The following is a 12,769-nucleotide window of genomic DNA, read 5'->3' as shown; positions in this document are numbered from 1 at the left end:
GAGACGGACTCCCGACAGAAAAGCCGATCAGCTGATCATTAAGCAGTTTCACGATTGAAGTAGCGGCAGGAAGGTGAGGGAGGGAGAGAGAGAGGCAGTCGCTCCATATATCGGTTGTTAAGCTTAACGTGGGAACGCTTTACAAACATTCAGAGATGAACTTACACACTTGCTTTACTTCTCTCTGGGATAACTTCCTCGGAGATGAAATGCTGGATTGCTAGCGAGGCTACAAATACACACAGCTGCTCTATCACGTGAGCACACTGCTCCGACCTGCTAAGGTTATGAGCCGAATTACACCATGTCGCAAGTTTTGTGAGGTGTTTTTTTTTTTTATATTTAATGTATCGGATTACATTTTTAATTTCTCACCGATATCCGATCCAGTAATTTACGTCAGTATCGGACCGATACCGATACGTAATATCGGATCGGTCCATCTCTACTTTAGATGATGGAATATTTATGTTGAGCAACATTATTCTGAAAGTCTAACTCTGAAGAGGGAAACGCGGCCCCTCTGCGAGGCTCTTTTTATACCCAAACATGTTACTGACATGTTGCCAGTTAAATCTGAATAGTTGCAAAATGTTCAAAATATTGTGAATAAAATTTGGGTTTATGATATTTGTAAGTCATTGCATTCTGTTTTTATTTACATTTCACTTTTTTGGGTTTGTAGTGCAGACTGAAAGCAGAACAGCTGCTGCAGACAAATCAGTGGTATGAGTGTAACAGGAAAAGCACTGTACTGTAGTTTAGTATATAAAGGGCTAAAGGATGTGGGTACTTTGGTCAGTAAGGCTGGAAAATGTGACTTATATTAATAAAGTTTAGCCTGTTTGAAGCCAGGAAGCCAAAAAAGACACTGAGATAATCTGCTCAGGTAAACACAACACAGAGCAGTCTGCTGGTGCCACGCATAGCTTTGCAGGCTGCGATGCTCTGAGGGGGGCCCTGTCAGAAAAATGTGGACCAACCAGTAACGTGGGCTACTCCTGTTTGTGTTGGTGCTCTGCTGCGACAAACACAGAAGACGAATCCTCTTTGTAGTAAAACTGAGTGAGATCTCTGACGCTGAACTCTTTTCAGGTTTGTGTGTTTCTTGTTTGTTTGTCAGTCTGAAGAGGCTGCAGGAGCAGAGCGGGCCCCGGAGGAGGAGGAGGAGGAAGAAGGGGAGGAGGGGGGAGGAAGAGGAGGAAAAGTGGAGGGAGGTGAAGAAGGTGACGGAGGAGGAGGACGGGGCGGATTTCCCATGGACACCATGAGTGCTCCGGTTTACTGTGTCTGCAGGAAACCAGATATCAACTGCTTCATGATGTAACACACTTTATTTATTTATCTGTAAACAATAAACAAACAAACACAGCTGTTAACCCTAACCTGTCTGTCTGTGTGTCCGTCAGAGGGTGCGACAGCTGCACGGAGTGGTTTCATGGAGACTGTATTGGAGTTTCAGAGAAGGCAGCCAAAGCCATCAGAGTGTGGTACTGCCCGCCCTGCAGAAGTCAGTGTCCCTCCTCTCTGAGCTGGAAGAAAACATAATGTGTATCAGTCCACTGATAATAATAGACCTCTGAATATTTGCTTTAAGACTGAATTCATTTACAGAAATCCTCTTTAAACTAGCTTAAAGGGGATTTATTATAGTTTTTCTCATTTTATGTCATATATACACTGCTCAAAGGTTTAGCATCAAACCTCTGGGATATTGACGTGATCACTTAAGGAGCAGAGGGGGTTGTGAATCAGTTTCAGCTGCTTTGGTGTTAATAAAACTAACAACAGGTGCACTAGAGGAGCAACACTGAGACAACCCCCAAAACAGGAGTGGCTTTACAGCTAACGGCCACTGACAACCCCCCCCCCCCCCCCCCATCTTTTCTGACAGTTTTTCACTAGTTTAGCATTGAGCTAGGGTCAGGGTCACTACTGAGGTGCTATCTGGACCCTACAGAGGTTGCACATCAATACATGCCGTTGCCAGAAGGTTTGCTGTGACTCCCAGCACAGTCTCAGGATCATGGAGGAGATTCCAGGAGACTTACAGTGACTCTAGGAGAGCTGGATAGGGACTACCATGAAGGAAGGTTTTAAACTATAGATCTATATCCTGTAATGTTTCTCTAGTCTCAGAATAAAAACTTCGAGCTGTTGAAGAGCAGAGTTGGTCCTTTTCGGGCTTTAAAGCTGTGATCTGTGCGTTCTGTCTCGTCTGCAGACAGAGACTCATCACTGGAGATTAAATACCGTCAGAAGAAGATGAAGGAGGAGAGAGAGTCGGAGCCGGAGAGAGATGACAAAACTGATGGAGATGGAAGCTCCACCCCCCAACAGAAGACTGACAAGAGGCGGGGCTCACAGGTACCCAGCGCATCACATGACACAGTTCAGCCAGCACTTTAACTGCTCAGGCTGGGGTTAGGCTTACTTACACCTCAGAGGATCAAACTAACTTTTACTTGCTACTAGCTAAAGTATCTTAACCTTCAACTTCTTTCTTTCCGTATCCATCAGCTGACAATTTTAGCTGCTCTTACATCTAAATTTTCAAACATTTAACTCCTTTAAGTGCTTAGGATGAAGCTCCAGTCCCAATCCGGGTTTTCCTGGGACACCTGGAGTGTTGATGCCATTCACATCGCTTCGGTTTCCTTGTTCGTGTTTCCAGATCAAGCGTTCGGCGAGGATGTGTGGAGAGTGTGACGCCTGCCTGAGGACGGAGGACTGCGCTCAGTGCGACTTCTGTAAAGACATGAAGAAGTTTGGAGGCCCGAACAAAATCAGACAGAAGTGCCGCCTCCGGCAGTGTGAGGTCCGAGCCCGGGTACGTGAATAAACCTCGTCGTCATAGTAACGAATGCTGTTAAAATGTTACAGTGAAAATGTGCGAGTGGATCGGAGGCAAATAAAAATCCCTGAAACTGAGGCAGACAGTGTGATAGTCTGCTCCTGCTGTGTCACCATCTTCTTGGACCGTGATATATCAGGAACTGTTAGTGTCTGTTTAAATGTGCTATTCACGGGAAAGACGTAACGTTTTAAAGCTCATTAAGGTAACAATAGATACATCAGGATTAAACTGCTTTCAAATGCTCCATATTTGCGGACATGTGTGTGTGCGCTTTGTTTTACACTTACACATGCCTTGCCTTCACAGCACTACAGCCGCTGCTCATACATGAGAAAATTTAACAGTCAAAACCACAGCAGGTCAGCCGGTAGACAGTTTCATTACATTTATTTGTCTAATTGCTGAATACTAATAACGTAGCTGGTTACTTTCTTATAAAGGGCCACAAGTGCCAATATGGCTTAAATAACTACATCATTAAATAACTTATTAAATGTGTCATATATTAAATAAAGATATACCTAATTCATTAAAATTTAATTTGCTTCATTTAAATATTCTATTTATGAACCTTATTTATTATAATTAATAGCAGGTCTAATTAATATAATTTATTATAATAATGCTACCAACATTCCTACCTCTGGCCTCTACCTCTTACTCAATGTGCACTACCAAAGATTACATTGTACCTTATATTGCACCTGCTCCGTTGTATTGCACCTTACAGCATATATAACTTGTATACACGTGTATGTATCTATGTATCTTTCATGTTTTATTCTAAAGTAATTTTAATGTAAAAACTCTACACACTGCTAATGGAGAGATGACGAACTGCCTTTCATTATTCTTGTAACAGTGACAATAAAGATCTTATCTTATCTTATCGTTTAAAAATGATTAGATTTGTATTTCCAATTAAAATTAATTAAAGACATATTTGATTATTTATTTATCTAATCTATTGCTGTTACAATTAATCAGTTAATTAATAATTGTTAATTTTCATTAAATATTGACACATTTAATTAATTATTTAATGATGTATTTGATTAATTCATTTTTGGCACTCTTGGTCCACCGTAGTTACTACATTACTGCAGCCTGACTGGAACTGATGAATCGTAGTTTTGCTGAGCTTCTGCTGCACGCAGCCTTGGCAGCAGCGATCCTTCATATTTGCTTTTGTAAATGAGTGAGTCAGGCTGTAAACACTGACCAGCACAGGGTAACAGAGGAATGACACATTTAAAATAGGTTCAAGAGTTCAAGGTACACCGTATAACTGAAACTGTAAAGTCATGGCACATTTATTAAAACTTTAGTCTTGCAAAACTTTGTAAATCATTTCATGGTTTCAAGAACCTTTTAAAGCGTCTTGTTTCAGGTTCAAGTTGTGGTGTGAAATTGATCCAGTTCGTTTTTTTTAAGACTTGAGGGAGAAAAAGACACAAAATGTTGGAGACTTTCAGTCAAACTACAGACACAGGTAGTTCAACTGCAAGCTGGGTGTCTATTTAACCCAGGCCATCACAAAGTCACATTAAAACAACAAAGGAAGGAAAAAGTCGAGGTTAGCAAATAGCTGGGTCCATAAAGAAGGTCAGCTGAACAGAGCACTGCTCAGAAAAAGATAACAAAAGAAGAACTGGTCTAACCAGAAGAGCGAGGTCTGAACGTAGCAAAGCAACGCTTGTTAAACACAAAGGGGAAAAACCACAGAGACAATAACTAAACTCGGTACACAGATCCCCCACCCCCCCCGTGCTGTCACAGCGAGTGGTTTGGTCCATTTGTTAGCCCTCTGCATTTTAACCAGCTCCACCCTCCATTTCCTGTTTTGTTCAACCAGGAAGGACTGGAGCAGCAGACAGGTAACTCTGAGAAAAGGTAGTTAATGCTGGTTATTTAAATCAATGACAGAACAAATCAAATATGCACATCAGAGTTTTGTAGTTTCCTGAAATGCTAATCAAACAGGTGAAATGTATCCTGCAGTACTTTAGTAACTGCTAGAAAAGTTCACTTTAAATGTGGAAATGATGCAGCAGAATTCATCTTTGATTTCCTTGTTGCATCTAGTTAGAGGATGAATATTACAGAATTTTAATTTCATCATAAATTGCTCGTGTTTCCTGGTTCTTGTGTTGTCTGGCTTCTTTGCTTTGGGGGCGATACATCTACAATCTTATAGTCACTGTAGATCTGAGGATTCAGTGACTGTCAGAGTCATTCTAGAGCAGGTGGGCAATTCATTTTCCCAAGTGGCTACATGAGAAACCAGAGAATTTCAAAGATATGCAAAGTTGTTGCTGTTTTTCTTGTAGTTTATTTTTTTCATCGGCAGATTTTCAGGTTTTTTCTCTTCTTCGGGGAGAGAACCTCTTTAAGCTTGACCAGTTGATTTTAAAGTTTGGTTCAATGTCTGAGCTGGGAATGCAAAGCACAGCAGACAGGTGACTGTTGCTGAGAGAGGATCTGTATCAGGATTTGTTAAGCTTCCTTTGTGAGAATGTTTGTTTACATTTAAAGATGGATGTTAGCTTTAAAGAGAGCTAACATCTTCTGAGTACGTGTCCTTATGTGTGCAAAGTTCTCCTCTTTGAGAGAAGAATAAAAATCCAGCAGTGATACTGACTTGAAGAGCTCTGCTAGCAGCGAATCAGACTGCAGATCACTGAGTTCACTGGATGCATTATCCACACTGCAGCTGAGGACAGTTAGCTCTTAACTGTTTTGAAGTCTTCAGATTGCCTTGAAAACTCATCATGCAGGACTCCTGACATACATGAGTACCATCTGAAGTGATAAGCTGATGTTATGGCTTCTTTCACTGTTAGCATGTCAGTAAAAATGTTGCTCTCTGATTAGAAACTCCAACTTTTTCATGAAAGCCTTCACTGGGCTGTACATTCACAGGCCCCTACCTTACAGTGCTGTATTTAGTCCATTCATTAGTGCAAACATGTCAACAGCAAATTCAAGATATGCCTTCTGTTCTGTGTCTGAGAGCTCTGGAGTGTCTTTTCTTTTCACAAAACCATTTCTGCTTTCAGGTCCCAGACTCTTTTTAGCCCTTTGCCCAGGCTGAGCCACCTGATAGTGATGCGGTAGCTTATATCACTATGTTTAGCCTTATGCTCCTCTAAAAGTGCAACTGCCTGTCTGTGGTTTAGTGCTCCTGCCCTGATGTAGTTAACTATTTTGGTTAACACATCAGCAGCATGGTTAATTTTTAGCGCTTGTTACCCAACACTTTGTGGTGTGTACTGCACTGCAGAAATGCCCATTTCAGTCACTCTGTCTCGCATCCACACCTTCCAGTTTGTGCCATTTCAGCCTCAGCCTATCCAAGCATGTAGTTACCTGTGTGGGAAAAAATCCACTCCCTGCCAGAGTTCTGGTCGAGTGCATTGTTCCCAGCTCGTCTGTAATCTCAAACTCGGTCCTTATCCCATGGACAAAGATGAGTGACTGGGCTGTGTAACAGTCGTCCAGAGCCAAGGAGGAAAAAACTCTAAACAGTCCACTTTGTTTTTCAGATAAAGCTCCAGATGTCCTTGATCCGTGTTGTTACAGTTTATCTGGAGAGGAGCACATTTTCAAATGCTTTGAATGCTTTTTCCCCCTCATTCTATTAGTGTTGCTTGTTTAGTCCACCAATCACTCTTAAATAATGTCCCCATCAGAGTGTGGCCTTGTGTTTTTTGTGATTCTGCAGGAAATCACAAAGCTTGTGTTGACTTCTCCATCCCTGGATGCTTAAAGCTTGGTTAAAAAGACCTTGTTGCTTTTGCAGGTTTACTAGAGGTTTAGATGTCTATTCCTGGTCTGCATCAGTCATATTCTCGTATTTCTCTGCATGTTTAGTCTTGTAATGGTGAATCAAACTGTAATCTTTTAACTCAGCAGTCTGCTCTCAACAAAATAAGAACCAGTTACCTTCGACTTCATTAAATCAATACTTGGGCATCCATGTGTCGTTAAAAACTCGACATTCTTTATGAGCCTTTAATTTTTTTTTATGTGAGTTGAACTCTTTCAGGGATAGCAAACTCACATATCTCATAAACGTCCAATGTGCTTGCATACACAAACATATGTAAATTCTTTTTTATTTTGCCTTCAAAATAAAAGCACCAAGGCTGTGTTATAATTTCCCACAAAACTGTAAAAAAACAGTAAGGCATTCTCTGATGGAGAGTTGATCAAAGACTGTTTAATGTTTTAAATGGCACAAACTACATGATTATATAATTATTTAAAATTTGAATCCTAATTTCCCTTTGTTGGCACACGTGGCTGCTGGTCCATACGATGCCCAGATCTGATCTGGGAGCAGATCTCTACACTTGGCACTCATCTGAATCCCTCTGGGGATTTATTTGAACAGTTCTCTTGAAGAATTATATAAATTAACTTTAATTTCAAAGTAACCTGGATCTTTTTAAAAAAAAAAAAGCTTCTATAAAATCATTATTCAAACCTGATTTGAAAGAAACTGCTAAAAGTTTTTGGACTTTGACCCTGAAATGCATACTTCTCCCACCATCTTTGCTGTTACACAGTTCTCCTATAGTTTCAGATTCTTTAAGTAAAGCATTAAAGTGCTTTGATTGGTCAGTAAGACGAAAAGAGTTACATATTGACATCAGTGTAAAATGTATCGATTATAACTGCGAGGTTAAAGTTCTGGATCTTTGTCTCTGGTTACCGTAGCGATGGGGCTTTTTGGACTGGGGGCTGGTTGGTTCCTGCTCCATACTTTTTTTTTTTTTTTAGATGTTTCTCACGTGACATCATGCATATAATGCTTGTGAGTGGTCCAACATGTTGGACTGGATACAAGCACTGATTTTTTTTTTAGTCCTTTATTTATTCAGGTAAAAATCTCATTGAGATTTAAAATCTCATTTCCAAGAGAGACCTGGCAGCATAGCAAAGGAAAAATGTGAATTCCTGGACTGGTTGGCGAGTGATTCCTGGGCTTTGAGTAGTCAGTAAGATTAGAAAATACTTTATAAATACAGGTATATATGAAAGAAAGGCATAATGGGTCACCTTTAACAAGGGATTCAAATTGATGGTGAACTGCTAACTCGTCCTGATTGTTAAAGATTGGCGAGAGATGTTCATTATTGCTGTACTAATGATGCTGTTTACTCTGCATATGTTCTCTGAGCAGAAGATGCTTCGGGTCAAGGATGAGGAGATGAGTCGCAGCGGGGCCAGGGGGCGGAGCCTGTCGAGAAAAGGGCCAGGGCATCACACTGAGGAGGAGGAAGATGACGAGGAGGAGGGTTTCAGTGAGAGCGAGCTGGAGCTGTACGAGCAATACAAAGCTGCCGGATACAGAGACCTGGTCAGTGTGTGCAGGTGTTTCCAACCAATCAGCTGCCAGACAGGCACTTCCTGTGTGCGTGACACATCTTCGTGTTGCAGGTGTGGCACAGTGAAGAGGATGATGCTCAGTCCGACTCTCTGAGGAAGAAGGCGGTGAAGGTGAAACATGTGAAGAGACACGAGAAGAAACCGGAGAAGAAGGTGAGGGCGGTTAGATCACCTGACCACAGATGTCACTGATGATGTCACTAACATAGCTGTCCACCTGCAGAAGTCCGTGTCTGTTCCGAAAGAGGAGGTGAAGCCTCGACGGCACAAAGTGAAGCAGCGTCACAGAGAGCGTGTGCGGCACAGTGAGCGAGCAGGAGAGGGAGGAGTCAAAGAAGTAAGCGGAGGTTTGAGGCAGTGTCTGGGTCCAGGATGCATCGAGCCGGCGAGGGCCAACTCCAAATACTGCTCTGAGGAGTGCGGCATGAAGCTCGCCGCCAAGTGAGTCTGAGATCATCTAAATGTTCATGTGAACACAACACGGGCTGACACGGCGACCCCGCCAGAGAATTTTAGAACTGCTGAATTTAGAAAGTTTGTATCAAGATTCCTTTTAGACACAAGTTATAACGGCGAAGTCACTTACCGTATCTAATTGGACCGTTGAGTCCATTAACCCTTTTTACACGTGAAAAAAGAAGTGCATACTGTTTGTTCCAAACACAATGTGGCAGGTTATTTCTGAAATACAAAACTCCTTTGGTCATCTTTCCAGAGGTGAAACACGTTCATTGCTGTCATTGATTGTTTTTTTTTCTGTTCAGTCACGTTGCTGTGCAGCAGCTCTGAGAAGGTGAGAGGACTTGCCTAATGTGAATTTGACTGGCTTCCCATTCTTCTCACACAATTCCAAACAGCATCCAGCTCAGCTGCTTAGCATAGATCGGACTATTTAAGAGCATGTTTTGCTCACCGCTTTGGTTTTGGTGGTGATATCATCACATATACCGCTGCAGTAAACGATAGGTGTTGCCACTCAGAGAAAACCTCTGCATCATCACTGATGACGAGGAGAAGTTGAACCAAAAGGGAAGAAACTGCCAAGATTCTTTTCTCCAAGGTTTTCTCCAGAGTCTCATGAAGCTGTTGCAGCATCTCCTCGCTGTATAATCTGATACTCTGTGCTTCTGCACTGAGGTAAAAAAGATTGGCGGTAAAAACCACCAAAATTGTGCATGACCGCCCGAGATGATAGCAAAATATGATTTGTGCCAGCACTTCTAGTGCCATGAATTAGGTGCCGTGTACACCCTATTACTGTGTACTCTGGGGTTTCACCCAGGACCTCAAACTTATCCAGAAAGCAAACATCAAATTCTCTGTTAACTTGGTGTACATTGGTTTCTCAAAAACAGTACATGTTTCTGAAATCTGTTGGTTCTTTGACGCCTCGTCTCTGTCTCTCAGTCGCATCTATGAGATCCTGCCTCAGAGGATCCAGCAGTGGCAGCAGAGTCCCTGCATTGCCGAGGAGATTGGACGCAGACAGCTGGAGCGGATCAGGAAAGAGCAGCAGGCGGCGAGGATGCGTCTCACGCTGATGGAGAAACGCTTCCATGAGCTAGAAGGCATCATCGCCAACGCCAAACTTCAGCAAGTCCAACAGCACGAGGAGGTCTGTGGCAACCGCAGCCACCCAGTGCACTCCGCTGTTAGTGTGATCAGCTGTTAGTTGGTCTCATCTGCGTCTCTCTGTTTGTCTCTGCAGGTGACTGAGGGTGACGGTGACGACACAGACTTTCAGATCTTCTGTGTTTCCTGCAGTCACCCCGTCAATCCAAAGGTGGCTCTGCGTCATATGGAGCGATGCTACGCTAAGGTTAGCTTAAAGAAACAGGAAGTGTGTCCACCTGGGGTCTGAATTGGTTATGAATTACAACTGCCTTAATGAGGTGATCAAACAGGAAGGTACTAACAGCAATGTGGCAACAAAGGCCACAATAAGCCAGTGAAATGACCTTTAGCAAATTCACCCAATGCTGCTGTTCAAATCTTCTGTTTAAAAGAGCTACTCTTCTGGAGTTTAATAATAAATGAGGATAATAAGTTCTCCCTAAAAGATTATTGATGTAACCTAGCACCCCTGAGGTCCTCCTGATTTAACAACATTGGTCTGAGTCTGCACATTAAGTCAGAATATTAGCAGGCATATGGTGGTTATGGCACAACAGCTAGTTTTACATCCCCTAACATGACAGTCAGCTGTTCTGAGGTAAAATGTGGGTAATGTAGTCATCAACTTGATTTAAAAGGAAGACTGTTTAATCTGATCTTTCTGTTTCTTTGTCCGACAGTATGAGAGTCAAACATCGTTTGGTTCCATGTATCCAACACGCATAGAGGGGTAAGACCGTGCATCTGTCCGTCCCTCCTGTCTTTACCCGTCTCTCTGTTTGTGTCTCATCTCTCTCTCTGTGTCTCTCAGAGCCACCAGGTTATTCTGCGATGTCTACAATCCTCAAAGTAAGACGTACTGTAAGCGGCTGCAGGTTTTATGTCCCGAACACTCCAGAGATCCAAAGGTTTGTTTATGTCTACAAAAAACAACTTATGACTCGATCAAGGCTTTAATTCGCTGCTTTTTTCCTCGCTTGCTTAAACTCAATGGAGAACTTTTTATTTTTATTTTAGCAAATGTCTGTCGGGCTCTAAAATATTATGTTGGTGTGCTCTTACAAAACTTATCAGCTGTGGATATTTAAAAAATGTTTCTGTTCACGTTAACTTACTGTCTCAAGTCTTTAAAGGACTTAACATCAGAATTTGGATGATACATAAGTTTTAATGTGGCATGTGGTCCTGAGTCTGGACTCAGAGTCCGGAGAAGAGTACAAAGTCAGGACTAGCTGGTCCTGGACTCTGGTCCTGACTTTGGGCTCAGAGACTCAGAGTCAGGCAGTCAGGCCTGACTGTTTCCAGACTCTGGAGTCTTTGGTCCTGACTCTGGACTAGCTGGTGCTGACTAGGCTAGTTAGTCCTGACTCTGGTCCTGGCTCTGGACTCAAAGTCAGGCAGACATTTTCCTGACTCTTTGTTATTGACTCCCTGTTGCAGGTCCCAGCAGACGAGGTGTGCGGATGTCCTCTGGTCAAAGACGTGTTTGAGCCCACCGGCGAGTTCTGTCGGGTGTCTAAGAGGAAGTGCAACAAGCATTACTGCTGGGAGAAACTTCGCCGCGCCGAAGTCGACCTGGAGAGAGTCCGAGTGGTATCTCTATTCATACAAACTTAATTTAGTGCCTCGTCATTAACATTAAGACACACCTGGATGTTTCTAACTCTCTCTTTGTCTCTGTCAGTGGTATAAACTGGACGAGCTGTTCGAGCAGGAGAGGAATCTGAGGACCGCCATGACCAACCGAGCCGGTTTATTGGCTCTGATGTTGCACCAGACCATCCAGCATGACCCAATCACCACCGACCTGCGCTCTGCCAAGGACAGGTAGACAGGTGACGTCAGGCAGACGTTTTCCTGGATGAGTTTAATGCTCGTTTGCAATTTTATTGTGGAAATTTGTGGGAAGGTGAGTCAGAGCAACGTTTCATTCACCAGTGAACAAAAAACAAGAGAGATTTGATTCTGACTCCAGCCTCATTCAAACTCAGACCTCATCTGATTTTAGGAAGTCAAACCGTTTTTATATTTCATATTCACACTACTAATGTAGGAAACCTGAGCTCTTACAATCCATGGATGAACACTCAAATAAACCTTCTGCTTAGGTAACACTCCAATATCTGCTGGATCTCAGCTTAGCTTTGTGGGCAGTTGTATCCTCACTATTAGTTTTAATAAGTTGGGGATGACTGGACACACAAATATGATCACATTTGATCCTGAATGAGCCATGATGTCTAAAGAGGTGCTCATGTGTCCTCCTACTGGAAAGCTGCTCTCGTTCAGTTTAACCTACAAGTATTACACTACCCACATCCGACCAATCTGAAATGTGACTGTGCTTTGGAAATGTCTTAAGGTTGATGATGAAACACTACATGTTCACTAAAGATGCACACATTTTATAAATCTCTAAGTCATCTTGTTACAAGTCATTCCTCCTTGTTTCTTTTTACAATGTGAGCCTGTTGCAGTTTAAATAAAAATTGTGTAAATATCAGTTTAAACTTTCCCCCATGGGATCATCAAAAATAAGTAAGCATAGAAGAAAAAAAAATGCTAGCCATAAAAAGATGGATTCTGTGACTTGATTGACTCTTACTTCAGTCTAAGTGAATAAACAGCCAATGGGGTAAGCATAGGGAAATTACTTTTAAGCACAAAGAGCTGAAGTCAAGTGAAATTAATTAATTAAATAAATAAAATGAAATGTCCTGATAAAGAACTCTTGTTTGTATATTGATGAAAGTCAAACTTTTCTGTGTGACATTAATTTCCCTCTGAGAGGAAACCCTTCATTTCGATCTCAGTGTCTCCTTTTTTATATCTGTTTTTATCCTCAGTGTTATCAGTATGTTGTTATTTGTTAAAAATGTTTCAATAAAGTTTGATATCTCATTA

The 12,769-nt window shown here is 42.0% G+C and overlaps 2 protein-coding genes across 4 annotated transcripts in view; one reads left to right on the top strand and one right to left on the bottom strand.

Annotated features, from left to right (window-relative positions):
* zgc:113363 (uncharacterized protein LOC791449 homolog) overlaps positions 1–1,496 on the bottom strand; it is a 23,106-nt gene extending 21,610 nt beyond the window's left edge. For all 3 annotated transcript variants that reach the window (XM_031759125.2, XM_039603861.1, XM_039603863.1), the window contains exon 1: positions 1,387–1,496. The gene's annotated coding sequence lies outside the window, so the exon portion shown is untranslated. The remainder of the gene's footprint in view (positions 1–1,386) is intronic.
* The window catches only part of LOC116335466 (CXXC-type zinc finger protein 1-like), a 19,288-nt gene extending 6,519 nt beyond the window's left edge, over positions 1–12,769 (top strand). The window contains exons 2-14 of the mRNA XM_031759165.2: positions 1,124–1,323; positions 1,410–1,510; positions 2,225–2,367; positions 2,675–2,830; positions 8,046–8,222; positions 8,303–8,404; positions 8,475–8,692; positions 9,659–9,866; positions 9,960–10,070; positions 10,546–10,595; positions 10,677–10,773; positions 11,306–11,458; positions 11,550–12,769. Of these exons, the coding sequence (XP_031615025.2) occupies positions 1,124–1,323; positions 1,410–1,510; positions 2,225–2,367; positions 2,675–2,830; positions 8,046–8,222; positions 8,303–8,404; positions 8,475–8,692; positions 9,659–9,866; positions 9,960–10,070; positions 10,546–10,595; positions 10,677–10,773; positions 11,306–11,458; positions 11,550–11,696 (1,863 nt within the window). The 3' untranslated portion in view covers positions 11,697–12,769. The remainder of the gene's footprint in view (positions 1–1,123; positions 1,324–1,409; positions 1,511–2,224; positions 2,368–2,674; positions 2,831–8,045; positions 8,223–8,302; positions 8,405–8,474; positions 8,693–9,658; positions 9,867–9,959; positions 10,071–10,545; positions 10,596–10,676; positions 10,774–11,305; positions 11,459–11,549) is intronic.

Source organism: Oreochromis aureus, linkage group 20 (assembly GCF_013358895.1).
Source record: "Oreochromis aureus strain Israel breed Guangdong linkage group 20, ZZ_aureus, whole genome shotgun sequence".
NCBI lineage: Eukaryota > Metazoa > Chordata > Actinopteri > Cichliformes > Cichlidae > Oreochromis > Oreochromis aureus.
This window is presented reverse-complemented; position numbering and strand designations above follow the sequence as displayed.